We start from the raw sequence: 16,485 nt of genomic DNA, 5'->3' as shown, positions 1-16,485 counted from the left end.
TATTCTGAATCCGTTATCTGTCCAGCCACATAAACTGAGCACCAGAATCATCACAGCAGCATTTCATAACAGGAATTCCTAGTCCCACCCCATGCCTGCTAAGTCAGAATAGCCGAGGCGACAGTCCAAGAATCAGGGTCTTTCCAGCCTCTCAAGTGATACTCAGATGGGCACACTGAGGAACTGCTATTTCTGATTCATGATTACAGATCATTACTGATTGCCTGCACATGGCTTATTTGCATGACCAGATCAGAAGCCTCTTTGAAGGGACCATGATTTTGCTGCCTCTGACACCCTTTGTAGTGTCCAGCACAGCATGGCACCAATGCTGGGCACAGTGTATATGCTTAGTACCCATTTATTAAATGGAATTTTGTTCTGTGTTGTTTTTTCATTGCTTTTTAAAAAACCATTTTCATCCTCATAAAAAGTAGAATTACATTTCAGTAATGTTTTCCCTATGTGAAAAAAAATTACTGAGAAGTTATCTTCACCAAATAAGTGGCTGCACAGATTCCAATAAGAACATTTTTATTTTTCCTTAAAAGAAAATACACTGCCTGACCACAGTTCTAAGGCTCTCTCTTCTTTTCACAGCTTCTTGGGGGCAAACTCATTCACAGAGGGGCTAGACTACCAGTCTTTTCTGATGATCGATCTCTTTTGCTTATCCTTCTCTCCTGAACATAAATAGGGTCATTATGTTAAGCTGGAATAAAATTATTTTTATGCCCTGACTCAAGGAGAACTTGTTTCCATTAATTTTTTTTCTAAGCAATAAAAATTTGTTATAACATGATGGTTTGCACAATATATTCCAAGATACCTCAGTTAGTCCAAATGACATGTGCACCAAGATCCTCCCCTTTTCCCTAGGCTATTGTTACCCAGAACAAAACAGTTGTTTTGTGTCATTTTCATATCTCCTTGTTGCTTTGTTCTTGCTTTGGGGATTGGTGCTCATTGACAGAGTCCTGGCCAGTTGACCCTGGTCTATTCCTGAGTGATAAGTACCCTGTACCCCTTAGGTTGCAGCTCAGTGGCATTACTAGAAGCCAGGGCCTCCTAATTCCAGGTAGCTCCAAGACCCAACAGCCTCCAGGTGTCACAGCAGTGCATGGTATGCAGAGCTGGGCCAGGCCCACCTATAGGTGGTTACCAAGACAGAACAATTTGTGGGACTATAAGAAAATTCTTCCAGGGTCCTCATGGCAGAATACAAAGTACATGACATTGGACCTGGAGTCAGAAGATATGTGTGACCCTCCCATAAGGGCTGGCAACATCAGGAAGGGTGTGCAGATAAAGTCTGTTACTAGAACAATCATCCCTCTCTCAGCCTCTTGTGAACACAGCCAAAGTCCAAAGAATGGTACAATACTCTCTTTTCTTTTCCTATCAGGACATGTCTTGGTTCAGCTGTTCCTTCTATTACTTTTGCTTCTCCTGGGCCTTACCTTTAGTGTCCCACTCCCTCCTCCCAGTGCACCCTGTGGGTCAAGCCTTTAGCCCCGTGCAGACAGACAGGTTCCTGGTTCCATTGCAGGTAGGTGAATGTGGATCCTTATGTTATTCAGACTAGATCATTTGGAAAACAACAAACCTTCCTGCTTATACTGATCGCCTGTTATACCGTAACTTAACGAGTTATTTTGCTAAAAGCCTCTCACCCCATCATCCTTGCTCAGAAGAGATCAGGGTGGCTATCATCTTAAACCATGCCACAAAAAAAATGTTTGGTCCTTAGTCTCACCAATAGAGGTTTAAATGTAGCCGGTTATTTCCACTATGCCACGCCTACTACTTTTAACAATAATATTATTATAATAACAACTAACATTTATTGAGTTAGTCCTTTATATTTTTAAGTCCTTTATATTTATAACCTTTTTTAAGCCTCATAATAATACTATGAAATCGATTTTCTAATTATTCGATTTTACTGAAAACAAAAAATTAAGTTAATTTCCCTAAAGTCACAATAAGTGGTGGCACCAGGATTCAAACCAGGATGTTGGATCCCAAAACCCATGTTCTTAACCGCTGTATTTGACTACCATAAGATTATCTGTAGCCAGCCAATACTTTTTAAACACGTCCAGTGGAAGTTGTTAATTTGTGAATCGAATACCCAATACCAGGAGTTGTGGTGACTGAAGTCTTCCAGGCTGTGAGGGTTACAGGCATCACCACACCTCTGTCTGTGCAATACAGGCAGGACAGTACAGATAAAAAACATCCGCTCCAAAAAGATGAATAAAATGATTTATCAGACACTATTTTATGTTGTAAAAACCATAAATTTCTTGGAATAAAGGTTATCACTGGGGATGAAATATATCCACTGTTTAGATATTAAAGGGAGAAAAGTATAATAAGGGCATACAGAAAGGAAAGAAATAAGTGGTTTTTTTTTCAAAGAGTTGTTGCATCAGATCATCAGTTTCTGAAACAACTTTACAACAAATCGTGATAACAAATGATTTTTGCCATACCCTATCAATAGGTCAAAAAAGATTTTCCAATAATTGCAAATTTCACATTTTAACAATGTTCTGCATGATATCTATCAATTTGAAGAAAAAGAGTATCAATACAAATGGTTTTTGAGTGCAAAACTGGATAAGCAAAATGTGTTTATTTCATTAACTATTTAGTATTGTAAAGTGAATGCTTAATATCCTGGTAAACCCAAATGTTTTTGATCAATCCAAAATGATAGAATCATAATACTTCTTCAATTGACTGGTAGAATATTTTTATATTAATAAAAGATTTTCTAAGACTCATGCTTTTTAAACTCATTTATTTCACACTGTACCTTATGTCATATGCTGTGTGTCTTACTTTCATTGCTGGAACTAATGCAGGTTCCAAATATTCTAACTACATAATTTCCTAGTGTAATTTAGCAAAGGCCACAAATCTATCAGATTTCTTCCAAATCAATCAGCACGGTACCAAAGTGGTTTTTTCATGAGAAACAAAACACACAAAGCTTATATAATTACATATAACTGTCCATCTCCTTTCTTTATCCTGCACTCTTATGTAAGCTCCTCTTGAGTAGAGTGATTTGTACAGAGTAGGAGCTTAATAAACATTAGTTGAATTAATTAGGCTTTCTCTTTTGACCCCCAACCCCACATAACTACTGATCATGTTTTCACCAGCGAACACCAGACAGCAACTAGCTCTGGGGCCCACCCATCGCTGTCCCTGGGGAAATAGAGTCAAAGTCTAATCACCTGAGCAGAATCCCTCTTATTGAAAAGAGTAATCACCTGGTTCCCTTCAACACATAAAACTCAATGAATTTCTCAGGCTTTCCCAGACATCTGTAAAGGTGCATGAGGTGTCATGAACTTCACTGACACAGTGAACTTGTTCTGGTAGCAAAGCTCCTTCTGTAAGAAGTTGGACGTACATAGTCAAGTTATCTTGCTTTGTTGATTCTCCTCCCTGCTAGCTGCCTACCCCATTAAAGTTGAAGCTCCCTACCATAAAAGGGGGCTGAGACAAGTTCACCCCTTTTTAGTTGCTATTCCCATACCCACTTGCCTTGGAATTGCTCCCATTTTGCGCAGAAAGTGGGCCCCAGGGGTGGGTTCCCTGACCAGATCATCTGTTGCCTGAAGAAGTGCACTTTCTCAGTTCCTAACCCTGTACACTCCCAGGAAAGTAAGAAGCTCAAGGTGTTAGCAGGTGCTTTCAGAAAATCATTTCTTTAGTTTTGTTCAGAGTCCAGTTGGTTGAGTTGGTTGAGTCGCTTTACGATCATGTTATTGATTCTCTTAAGATCATCTATGTCTTTTCCTTCAGCTGTTAGTCTTCTTGACACATCATCCATCTTGTTTCCAGTTTGAACTTCAAAACAGAAAACAGACTGTGTTACATTTGTTTCCACTGTGTTCCACTGAAATTCATCAGATCCCCATGTTGGTGCTCAGCTGATGCTGAAAGACACTCTTGGTAAATCCCCTGTTCCCATATCCACGCATGCCAGAAGCCCAGGAGAGAAACTGGTGAAGGCTGAAGTTGCCTATCCAGTAAATTGTTTTTACAATCTCTTGGTGCCAACCTAGACTACCTTTGGCAACTTCACACCAATTATAGCTAAAAAAGACCTTGCTGTGAGCAACCAAAGGAAACTGTCAGCATGTTTGATTATCCTCCCAGAAGTGATTGCTATGTTGATTTATTTTGAGACCCATTCTCAGAAAAAGGTTTTTGCTCTTCATTTGAGAAATTACATTCTTTGGGTTCCAGCCTATTTTGACATAAGTCTGCTTGTTCTGAATTACCAGCCCAAAATGAATGTGTAATAATTCTCCCTCAGACCACCCATTAGAATGGAACAATATTTTCCAAATACACAGGACCTTTGGCAATAAGATACAGAATGGAACACTTTGAGGTTTGCTTATCAGAGTTAAATTTTCTAAGATGGCTAGAGGAAGGATTTAAGATAATAAACTTAATGTATCTAACACAGAGCAATTATCCAATAAAAAGACACACTTCTTTATTCACCTGATCTTTCTGTTTCTCATTTAATATGACTTTGTTGTCAATAAAAAACACTCAAGGCAAATATAAAATAAATCCTATTCATAAAAGTGGAACATAGTGATGTTGATAAAGTACATAGTCTTTGATGTCAAGTGGAGCGTCCTTGAGCCCCAGTTTGGCACTTATTAGCAACATGACCTTGGGCACATTAATAGATCTCTCTAAATCTCAGTTTCAGCATTGGTAAAACCAAAATAATAATGGATTTGGCTGGGCACGGTGGCTCACACCTATAATCCCAGCACTTTGGAAGGCCGAGGCAAGAGGATCACCTGAGGTCAGGATTTCAAGACCAGCCTGGCCAACATGGTGAAACCCCATCTCTACTAAAAATACAAAAATTCGCTGGGCATGGTGGCTCACACCTGTAGTCCCAGCTACTTGGGAGGCTGAGGCAGGAGAATCGCTTGAATCTGGGAGGTGGCGTTGCAGTGAGCTGAGATCATGCCACTGCACTCTAGCCTGGGCAACAGTGAGATTTCATCTTAAAAATAATAATAATAATAATAATAACAATGGATTCTACAATACAGAGTTGTTATGAGGTTGTGAGCAAAGAGGTATCAAGGGCTTAGCACAGTGTCCAGGACAGAGTAATGACTCAATATATAGCATTCAGTATTATTTCCCTCAATCTTGCTACTTACCTCACAGAAAAAAGAATTTGGCGGAGGGTTGTTTACGTGTCTGTAGACATACCTAAAATTTCCTAATAGTTTAACTCGGTCATTACCCCCAGGCAGGTGTGGCAGGATGACATGCCCAGTATTAATTTATGTTGGAGTAATGGTTCAGAATACTAGCCCATGTGCTCTTTCTGGCATTGCTGGTTCAGTAGCCAAGCCTCCCCTAATTGATCATCAGATGCAAGTTTGCAACTATTGTAAAAATAGTGCACATGTTAGCTTCTAAATGCAAAAGGTCATCAGCCCGGTGCAAGAGAAGCAATTAAACACGACCCCTCCCTCCCAGTCCCAACCCTTTTCTCCAGAGGCTAGATAAAGACCTTCAAGCTGCAAGGAGGGAGGAGGCTTTGGGGGAGGAAATAGGATTGGAAGCGGTGAAAGGGTCATCATGAACTCTGCCCACCTGTCTCCTCTCATCGTCATCATCACCTCTGCCTCCTCTAATCCTGAATGAAATTAAATTAGAGCCCTTCCAAAGGCTACAAAGCACTCAAGGGTGAAAGAAATGACAGTGCAGTGCACCCAGGCAAAAAGGTACCAAAGATGACACCTTCCCTTAGGCTCTGTCTGCTCTTAAGTCATCTGGAAGAGAATCAAAATAATTCCAGAATAGAGAGGAAACTGGTGGGCCCTGTGGGAAGAGGCAACGCTCAGAACGGGAGGACAGCACCACAGGTGGACAGCACCCCTCCCACATCCAAGGCAGAGAGGAGGGTGGTGCTGAAGGCTTGAAGGATCTCTTGACTGAGAAGCTGAGGTGGGGGAGCCTGAGTCACCACTCAAGGTCACAACATGCATGGCCCAGACCAGGAGCAGACAAAGCAGGTTATATTAGGAGCAGGTTGCCTGGACAGGATCAAATTGGAAAGAAGCCACCTTTATACATCTCCAACACTGTCTCTGGGGCCTTGCACAAGCCCTCAAGTGCTTCTCATTGATGTCTAGGATGATATGCAAGTGAGAAAACCTGGGAGCGAGTTCAGTTCGAAACCTCAATGTTTCGATGTTATAGATCTGAATTTAGTGGAGAAATCTAGGCATTGGATAAAGTAAAGCTAGAATCAACCAGAATAAGTTGCCTTCCTTTGGGCAGCTAGAGGCTCCAAGTGAGAAATTAAAGTGCTATAGAATTATTTAACATACATATTCATGGACTTCTGGCACTATGGGCTTCTGCAGTGGGTTTGTGCCCAAGGGACCCTGTCCTCAGCCAGTGGGGTTCACTCAAGGCATTCCTTCTTCTTTCAGCGTTAAGCATTGATGACCAGGAAGCATTGACTGGAGGGTGCAAACTTTGCGGGAGCAACGTTAACCAGCTATGAATAAATGCATACAAGTAATAAAAAATAAACCTGTGGTGGTACTTACCTATTAGAAATATAACGAAAAAAACCAGTGCCAGGCTGACAATCAGCACAATTAGCAGCCCCACAAAAAACAGACTCCGGCTTCCATTTCCTGAGTTTGTGCCAAGGACTGGGATTTTGTCCTCTAGAGCTAATATGACACAAACAAAAAACAAGGACAAAAACTGCTCAGCATACAACTTGTCAGCAGAACTGAACAGTACCCCAGTGTTAGACCATGAGTAATGGATACACCCACTTTCTCTCTGACAAGCCTAGAAAGTGACTTCTTTTTTTCTGAGACAGAGTCTCACTCTGTCAACCAGGCTGGAGTGCAGTGGCTCGATCTCGGCTCACTGCAACCTCTGCCTCCCGGGTTCACGCCGTTCTCCTGCCTCAGCCTCCCGAGTAGGTGGGACTACAGGCGCCCGCCACCACGTCCGGCTAATTTTTTGTATTTTTAGTAGAGACAGGGTTTCACCATGTTAGCCAGGATGGTCTCAAACTCCTGACCTCATGATCTGCCCCCCTCGGCCACCCAAAGTGCTGGGATTACAGGCGTGAGCCGCCGCGCCTGGCCGTGACTTGTTTCAGGAATATCTTTGGGCACAGAGAAATTTGTGAATTATTTACCTTCTTCTCTATTGGTATTCAAGGAATAAGCAGGGTTAAGCTATCTCCTTAGACCTGTTTGGAAAGTTCTTTGAAGACTGTCTTAACACTGAAATAGCAGAACATGAATTTTTGTGTGTGGGGAGAGGGAATATAGAAGTTAAAGGCTAAGAGTGATAGAAGTTCTATTACCCTTTCCCAAAGTAACCCAGGAGTAAAACAGAGCTGGTTGTGGGACACCTATGCTGGGTGGAAGACTCAATTGAATGCTCTGGGATATCTCCCTGGAAACTTCTTTTATTATAGGAATAATCAGTTAAGCCTACATCCATTTAAACAAAAACGGCCCTGACCTATTTTGGTTTTTTAAAGCTGTCTTCTGGATAGATATGCTCTGGAAGCAAGGTTCTTTTAAATGCTTTTCAGTTGAATTGAGAATGCAGCTACATTTTATCAATAGCTTGGTTCACTCAAACCAAGAATTGTCTGCATTTAATCACCGTTTTTCAAGGTCTGGTTGCCTAATAACACCCAGATTATTAGTTGCAGTGAATAAGCAACACCAAAACCTGGGGTAGTGGAGATCATTGGATTACTTTTTGCATACTCTCCTACGTTGAATTGGTCCCACTCACTGTGCCATTTGATTATGGACAGATGGGTGGCTTATGTCCCATGCCTTATAAGTACATCCTATGCCATACCCTTCAGCCACTTTTGCTTCCTAATCAAAGCAACAGCATAGGGCTGACACCTGAACTTCTATTGAGACTGACTGCAATAAAAACAGATGAAAATTTGAACTTATTAAAATGAAGAAAAAAGGAGGAACTCAGAAAGGATTTAGACAGGAAATAATAGATATAAAATTGGGACAATAAGTTTAGAGTGCATATGAAACAAATGGCAAGTGAGCAATTAACACTGGTGTTTGAATGTCAGCATTTAAGCTAGAAAAGATGGCACTCAGAGTGATCTGATAAAGTTCATTTATAATATTTAGGAGGCAAGATACACATTTAGTATTTAGCAGATTTTATTTTGCTTCCCCCACCCCCTTTCTCCAACCCTTAATTGTGCAATTTGTAACTTGTAAGTAGAAAATGCTCTGGATTGAGCATTCTCTCAGCAATCTGCTATAAAACAACACTCCTGTGGGAAGTGGTCCCCATCGGTGACCTAGCCATGGTCACTAGGAGAGGGATGAGCCAGCCTCCAGGAGTCCAGCTCTGCAGGCTCCACCCCTTTCCAGGGACAGAAATGCCACAGGACCTCAGAATATTTGAAGTCAAGAGTTCAAATCTTGTGTAGGAGCCAAGAAAGCCCATAATCCTGTCAAGTATTCAGAAAACAAAAGCAAAATTGCCCAACAACAAATAACATTTCCAGTGCCAACCTCTTCCTAATGCCCACTCTGCCCCCACCACACCCACACATCCAGTCAGCAGTGGCTATTTTTAGGTAGCCTAGAAGCTAGGAAGGGCCACTCTGCCTTCCCCAGCACACATACGGAACAGATGCTGCGATCCAGCTGGACAGAGGTTTAGTTTGTTTAAGTCATTTATGGAATCCACCACATAAAGCTTTCCATCTTCCTGAATGCCACAAGAACCAGTGTCCTGGGAAGAATGAGTCATTGTCCCTGGAAGAAAACACTGATGTTAAAAACAAGAGGTTGGGCTTGTGAACTCAACTTCACAAGAACCACAGCCATCAGGAAGCCAGACAGGCCTATGAAGAACCACCCACAAATAGTATTTTCAACTAAGGCTCTAGAGAACTTGGCTTATCCAGAAAAAAAATATTTCCTTCTGTGGACCACTTTGTAATTGTTCTTTTTGCTTCGCTTGCCAGGAAGCTCACAGTCAAATGTGTGGCCCAATTTTAAGAATTGTACATCCATGTATACCCTGCTTATCTGCAAACGCTCTTTTCTCCTCCTCAGGTGTCTCAGTTCTGCCTATATTTTCCCTGGATCTGTTTTTATTTTGTAACTAATTTTAAAATTTTTCTCTTTTATTACATTGTTCACATTCTGGTGAGATGCCTCAAATCCTTCGTGCAAGAAGACTAGGTAGACAAAATTAAGCTAGTCAGCAGTGGCCACAAAACATTCTGAAAGAAGAGAATATTACCATGAACCATTCTAATTGCAGGAAGCTTTAATAGAAAATTGCAATTTTTATAGCCTCCCTCCATATGGCATATAAGTCCTTCTCTTCACACAATTCCTTTAGCCATAAGATGCTGACGGTGAGTCCCCAAGACAACAATCTTAGCAAACTTAGCTGCTATAGAGAGGAATCCTGCTAGACTTCAGGACCTCTGAGATCTCTTCCACCTGGGTTTCCCTTAGACTGAGGTCACTTATGTAATAGCTTGAGGTTTGTTAAATATTAAAAATAATATTCTCTAATGACAGCACAACTGCAAGCAACACTGAAAATCCTGAAGAGTTTAAAAGGTTTTCATGGAAATGTACCTCTAGCACAACAGAGAACTTGTGGCCATTTAATTATGTGAGAAGAAGGCTCTAGAAAGACAAATTTCAATTACTATAAAAGCTTTTCCTTTCATGGTTATCGAGTCTAATCGTGATAGAGGACGTTTGGATCTAGAAAGGGTGTTAGATGTGCTTTAGCTCCCATCCTTTCCGCAAATGAGGAAATGGAAGCTCGGCGAGGTAAATGCCCAGGATCACACATTTGCCTGGTAGCAGAGCTGGAATCGGGCCTTTTGTTCAGCGTTCAATGAGTCTTGCTTTGTGCTACTTTTCTTTTCTACATTCCTTCCTAATCCTGCCTCAAGACTCAGCTCAAACATCACTTCCCCTAAGAAGAGAGAACCAACCTGTCTTTCCTTTTGCCTTTGCTGGATTCTTCACATTCTCCTATCAGAACATCTATAGTATTTTATTGCATTTATTTGCTTATATCTTTGATTTCTCCAGATAGACTGAAAACTCCTTAGAGTAGGAACCAATCCTATCCTTCAAATGCCCAGTGCCAGGTTTAGAAGTTGGTGACTTATGTTAAGATGGAACGCCTGAAATGTTTAGTTAGAATTTAAATCTCACCATTTTCAAAAGAATTGGAGGCAGTTAATAATAAGTACATGAACAGAAATAAGATTGAGGATAAAAATCTTCACATGATGTCTATCTGGACTCTAGCAAAGTCAATGCGATAAATATGGTGCCTGTGTGTATTTGACAACACACTGTTTACTTCCTGTTACTGCAAAAATTTCCTTTAAAACTCAACTACAGAATGAAGAGCAATATAGAGTTGGGAGAAACCAAATTCAGAGAAAAAAAAAAAGTATACACCTAAAGAAGATATGGGGGAAAAAAGTATCAGACATTTACTGAGCAATTTAAACTTAGTCTAAAATATTAAAAAAAAAAAAAATTTCCCAGTAATACCTAAAACTACTGGTACTTGTGAAAAATGTGCTACCAGAACCCTAGCTAAGAAAGTGAGCTCAAAAAGTCATGGACTAAAAATTTTTTTTAGAGTTAAAACTAAAAAAGTGTGTTTCACTTATCTTGAAATTTTAATTAACAAGAACAAACAATTCCCTGAGTTTTCAGATAAGATACTACCATAGCACTTTATTGACATTACTGAATTCCAAATATACTTCATAGAGCATTCCTAAGGAAATGACTAGATATGACAATTAAAAAAAATTTAAAAGCAGCAGCAAATAGAGTAAAAGGGCCTTAGAGTTCAGTCAAATCTTATCCTTTTGCAGTTAAAACCAAGGCCCCCAAATATTCACTCATACATAGTCACAGATTTTAAAACAATCCTTTTAGATGTGTTTTATATTTTATCATCCATTTATACTAATATTTGACCAAACAGTAATATACGACCAGGAAAAAAAGTTTTATGTGTCACATCACAGGACCACTGTTCCGCACACAGCTTCTATTTTAGGTGTGGTAACTGAAGCATGGTTCATTTTTGGATCTCTGACTTAATAGCCTTGAGCCTTAGCTTCCCCTTCAGGAATGTATCTGCTGTTGCTTAAATTTCATACTGAGGCTTAATCAATGTTTACTAAATAGAGACCTAGCTAGAAAATCGTGGCCACAAAAACTGACTTTAAGAGTACAGCTAATAAAATCTCCAAATTACTGGCCTTGCTATCTACTGAAAAGGTGACTCCAAAAAAAACTAAGACAACAGCCTAGTGAGCCATGATGTGCTCTGAAAGAAAATGTTTTCTTTAGAGTGAAGTCACAATGTAAATATATGCTATTCCAATATTTTTTTAATGAACTGCAACATGCAAATGGAAAAATAAAGAACTAGCAGAGAAAACCGAGTTGGGTGCTGTTCCAGGGCTCCAAGAGCCTGCAAATGACTTGCAAATGACTCATGAGTCTGCTAGTAAATGGATACAAGATCACATGGCCCTAAAACCAGGCCCCACAGCTGTTTGACACCCAGTAGTTGCTATCTTTGGCATCTCCAAATGAGGGCATCTAGGAACAACCAGCAAGGCTGGAGAAGCCAGTGATACTAGCAATTCTTCATCACAATAACTTGACCCTCCTTTCAACTCCAGTGTGCAAATTTGCTTATTCACCAAGATTGGCTAAAGCACATCCCTTTAACAGAACCCTTTCTTATACCTTGACTGGAAACATGTAAGTAATTTCATTTTCCTCCGGTTTAGATGACTGCTAACAGTTGATTTTTTGTCATTTAAGAATTCTTTGACTATTTACAAATAAATATTCCGACAAATAAATATTCTGACAAATAAAGATAATCGTCTATGAAAAATTGCCTGGTGCTTTATTTTTTAACCACAGGAGCTTGGTATCAAACCATAGCAATAACTCACACCAGTATTGCTTGCCACAAAATCGGAATTATTATAATAGGGCATAATTCAAAACTAATAAGCAGTGTTATTGAATGAGTCATGGTAATTTGTTCTTTAATTTCATTTCCGAGTCAATGCCTCTTAACACTCAGGAAGTAATTTTTAAAATCAAGTCTAAATCATTTCTATCAAAAATGAAAAACACAGAGCACATGCAACAAAAACTTCCCAGACTCAAGAATCATAATTCAGTCTCAGTAGAGTAATAGCATGCAAATTACTTACAAAAATGTGAGCTTTGACTGCTAGGTTACCAGAAAAACAAAACAAAACAAACAAACCAAAACTAATTGTTCAGAAGCGACTACAACAAAACTTTTCTACAAATTCTGTAGTTCTCTCTTTGCCTTTCTTCAGCATACGGGTGCTCCTATGAGGCCCATAAGCCCCAGCATGAAACTGTTGGTCTATATTGTGTTAATTTAGCCAAGCAGTGTAAGATTCCAAATCCTGACCTTTTTCATAATGTCTAAGGTTTTTAGTAAATATATGACTAAAACTATGCTTTAAAAGGAAAACAACAAAAAAACACCATGCCCTGATTTAGTTGGTAATTGATGAGGTTTTTATTGGAATGAAGTTACCGTCCTTATCTGGCTGAAGCAACTGTTAGCTGACACCACCTTTCCAGCACTCCTGCCATGGTATGCTTCCATATATAAATATCCTGTAGGAGGCGGAAGCTGCCACTATGATGACTGACTTGCAAACACTCCAGACAAACCAGAGAACTGCAATAAACATGGACAGAGTATGATTATGACATCATAACAAGGATGACGGCAGGTCAGATGCCTAATGCTTCCAGTAGCTACAAAAAGCAATTGTGAGTGGGCGATTTCATGGCTACAGACCCACCACAGGTGAAGGAAGCACTCCATCTCATCAGCCGCCTTTCCTTTACAAAGGCTTTGTTCTGTGAGTGTCTGCACATCCTCCTTTCTCAAGAATAACAGCCTTCTATTTATGTGGTTCCCTCACATACATGCCAAGGAGCTTCTGCCCTCTGCTGTACATAAAAGATGCTACAGTGATGAGACCAACTATCCCAGCAGGATACTAACAGTGAGGTTGTAAACAGCTGTGCAATCCTTTATCATCCTTACTTCCATTGCCATGGCTTGATGGACATTATTCATCTTTGAAACATTTTTCATGTCAGTGAGAAAATATGTGTTCCACAAAATTTTCTTTGAGACAGAATCTTACTCTGTCGCCCAGGCTGGAGCGCGGTGGCATGATCCCACCCAGCCTACCGAGACCTTCCTGCTTCCAGATTCTCCTGCCTCAGCCTCCCGAGTAGCTGGGATTACAGGCATGTGCCACCATGCCTGGCTAATTTTTTTATTTTTAGTAGAGATGGGGTTTCACCATGTTGGTCAGGCTAGTCTTGAACTCCTGACCTCAAGTGATCCAACCACCTCGGCCTCCCAAAATGCTGGGATTACAAACATGAGCCACCATGCCCAGCCCAAAATTTTCTTTACACCTATATCCCATACGGACCTCACTCTGCTTTGGGGGAAGAGGAATGTCATTTTTTTTTTCCCTTCACACTACCTAGCCTAAGAGGGAATGTCATTTTTTCAAGCCTCATCTGTACCAAAGACTAATTCTTGGAGGAAGACAATATAACTAGTAACTTTTCTCAGAAATATACGTTAAAAAGCTATGTCAAATTTCTCTGAATAATGAAAATGTTCATGTTAGCTATTATGCTGTTTTTAAGAAATCTCCCAACTACTTGATCTGCCTTAAGCCATGTAACCTTTGAAGATATAATAGAAGTAACTGCCTCATTTGGGGGCATTTACTGCTTTTCCTCTCTCCTGTAATCTTCTAACTTTGTGGAATATTAAACTCCCCTGAAGGAGGAAGGAAATGGAAACTAAGGAATTTAATTGTTGAGGGATATACTGATTATAAGTGGCAGAGATGAGATGTAAACCCATACCTCGCATTCAAGTCTGAATTCAACTATACACCAGTGAGGGGGATAAGACTGCCTTTAGACCGGTTAGACTTCTGGAGAGCCACTTAAGAACAAAGCAAGACAACCTACTTCATTTTAACTATAACGTACCTGGAAGACCACCTTTAAGAAGAGTTTTGGGGCCGAGCGCGGTGGCTCATGCCTGTAATCCCAGGACTTTGGGAGGCCAAGACAGGCAGATTACCTGAGGTCGGGAGTTCAAGACCAGCCGGACCAACAAGGAGAAACCCCGTCTCTATTAAAAATACAAAATTAGCCGGGTATGGTGGCACATGCCTGTAATCCCAGCAACTCAGGAGGCTGAGGCAGATTATACCATTGGACTCCAGCCTGGGCAACAAGAACAAAACTTCATCTCAAAAAAACTAAAAAAGAGTTTTGGGTCACAAAAAGAGATATTCTCACATGAAGTGTCTAATCTAGGGACACTCTCAAGTATTTGCTTTTTCTTTCATATATTACATCTCAGGGTATCTAAATTCACTCCCAGGAAATTTAGTACCCATCAAAGAGGAGTCACAGACAATGAACACTTCAAAATGCTTGAGCCTCAAAATAATGAAAGCGGGCAAAATTAATCAAGAATCAAGCAATGAACAACTAGTCTATCACACAGCATTTTTCTACTTTCAAGAAAACACAAGCATTCTTACACATTGAACACCCAGCCACCCTTGTCTAGCAGTTACCATAAGTTTCATGAATAAAGTCACCTGCATATAAATTCAACATGCAGATTAACACTCTATACCTTCTTCATCCCAAAAGCCCAGTAAAAAAGCAGGAGTACAAATTACAAAACCAGAAAAATTAAAATAGGAAGAAACAATACTGAAGAGCTCAATAAATGTATTGAACATGGTAAGAAGAGTGTTATCTGCCTTAGCAGGGCTATCACGGATGAGTGACAGTAGGACTGACCCTGCAGAATTCAGGCAGGGCTAGGATTTAGAGGCAAGAGGGTGGCGTGGAGCTACACAGAGGCAAGTAACTTAATGCTAGTCAAAAATAAAATGCAATACAAATTGCAAAATTGTCTTAGAGAAATACCCCAGACAGAAAAAAAAAATAAGACCCAAGATTCAATTTGGGAGCTCCACTATGTCATGGAGTTCCAGAACAAAGAAAATGAGGAGGAAGAGGAGAGATCAAGAACTTCATATTTTCCAGGTTGCCAATCCCACCAAAGCACAGTATCATGCAATTTTAGAACACTAGAAACAAGATGCTGAGAAAACGAAGAAACAAAAACTGCATCAGGTATCTCAAGATTTTGCAAATTAGAATAGAGCAACACCTTCAAATTTCTGAATTTGAATACACTTGTCAAAATTTTCAAAAATTCCAAATTTGATTTTCCACCTAGAATTTCTTATACCATGCAAACTATCTTTCAGAAATATGAAGTCACTAAATAACTGACTGATCTCTCACGCACTCATTCCCAAGAAACTACTGAAAGAAGTGCTCCATGTTAACAAAGAAGTAAATTAAGACATGGGATCCAGAAAATGAGGGATCCAAGAGAAAGAAAAACAAATCCTCACGATAGTGCTGTCTCAGGAAAACTGCTGTACAATTGGATTAGAGAAACTAGTCTAGATTGTCAAGTACAGACAAACAAGTACAGAATCAAGAAAAGTTGTAACAAATTTATTTGGGACGGTTTGGGAAGAATCAATGATGTGCATAAAAAGCCAAAAAATAAGAGAATTAACTCCAAGACAAAATGTTGTATGAGAATGAAAATGTAAGCACATTAAACTAATTCACGAGTGAGCATACAAGTATGATCACAGTTATGCAAACAAGTACGTGATCTAACCAAAATAACATTAGAAGGATGTGAAACGATAAAAGAAATTTTCACCTGTCTTAATAGTAAGTTGACAAATGCCGAAAAAATAAATGGCTGTATAATCTATTGTTTAGAAACCTAAAACCAAAAACTGAAGGCTGAAAGAACCAAGCTAGAAAAAATTGAAGGCTGAATGTCTCTTGGGATGGGACTGAGGAATGGGAAAGGATGGAGCAAGGGGCTTTCCTTATTAGCCTTGAAGTACCATTAAACTATGTTCAGGCTGGGCATGGTGGCTCATGCCTGTAATCCCAACACTTTGGGAGACCAAGGCGGGCAGATCACTTGAGGTCAGGAGTTCAAGACCAGCCTGGCCAAAATGGTGAAACCCCATCATGACTAAAAATATAAATCAGCCAGGTGTGGTGGAACACACCTGTAATCCCAGCAACTCAGGAGGCTGAGGCAGAAGAATCGTTTGGACCCTGAAGGCAGAGGTTACAGTGAGCCAAGATTGCGCTACTGCACCCCAGCCTGCACAACAGAGGGAGACTGTCTCAAAAACAAAAACCA

General features: G+C 40.1%; 1 protein-coding gene across 2 annotated transcripts; it reads right to left on the bottom strand.

Annotated features, from left to right (window-relative positions):
* Positions 1-2,622: 2,622 nt before the first annotated feature.
* On the bottom strand, positions 2,623-12,845 carry LSMEM1 (leucine rich single-pass membrane protein 1). Of its 2 annotated transcripts, none has more exons than XM_032761487.2 (4): positions 12,706-12,845; positions 8,730-8,861; positions 6,630-6,758; positions 2,623-3,870 (listed from the first exon to the last, which is right to left on the bottom strand). In XM_032761487.2, exons 2-4 carry the CDS (start codon positions 8,854-8,856, stop codon positions 3,731-3,733), a joined length of 396 nt encoding a protein of 131 aa, XP_032617378.1. In that variant the 5' UTR covers positions 8,857-8,861; positions 12,706-12,845; the 3' UTR covers positions 2,623-3,730. The 2 variants fall into 2 exon arrangements, with proteins under 2 accessions (XP_032617378.1, XP_032617377.1); XM_032761486.1 differs by lacking the exon at positions 12,706-12,845 and adding an exon at positions 12,347-12,695.
* Between the last annotated feature and the right edge of the window lie 3,640 nt (positions 12,846-16,485).

This window comes from Hylobates moloch, unplaced genomic scaffold, assembly GCF_009828535.3.
Source record: "Hylobates moloch isolate HMO894 unplaced genomic scaffold, HMol_V3 SCAFFOLD_1, whole genome shotgun sequence".
Classification (NCBI taxonomy): Eukaryota; Metazoa; Chordata; class Mammalia; order Primates; family Hylobatidae; genus Hylobates; species Hylobates moloch.
This window is presented reverse-complemented; position numbering and strand designations above follow the sequence as displayed.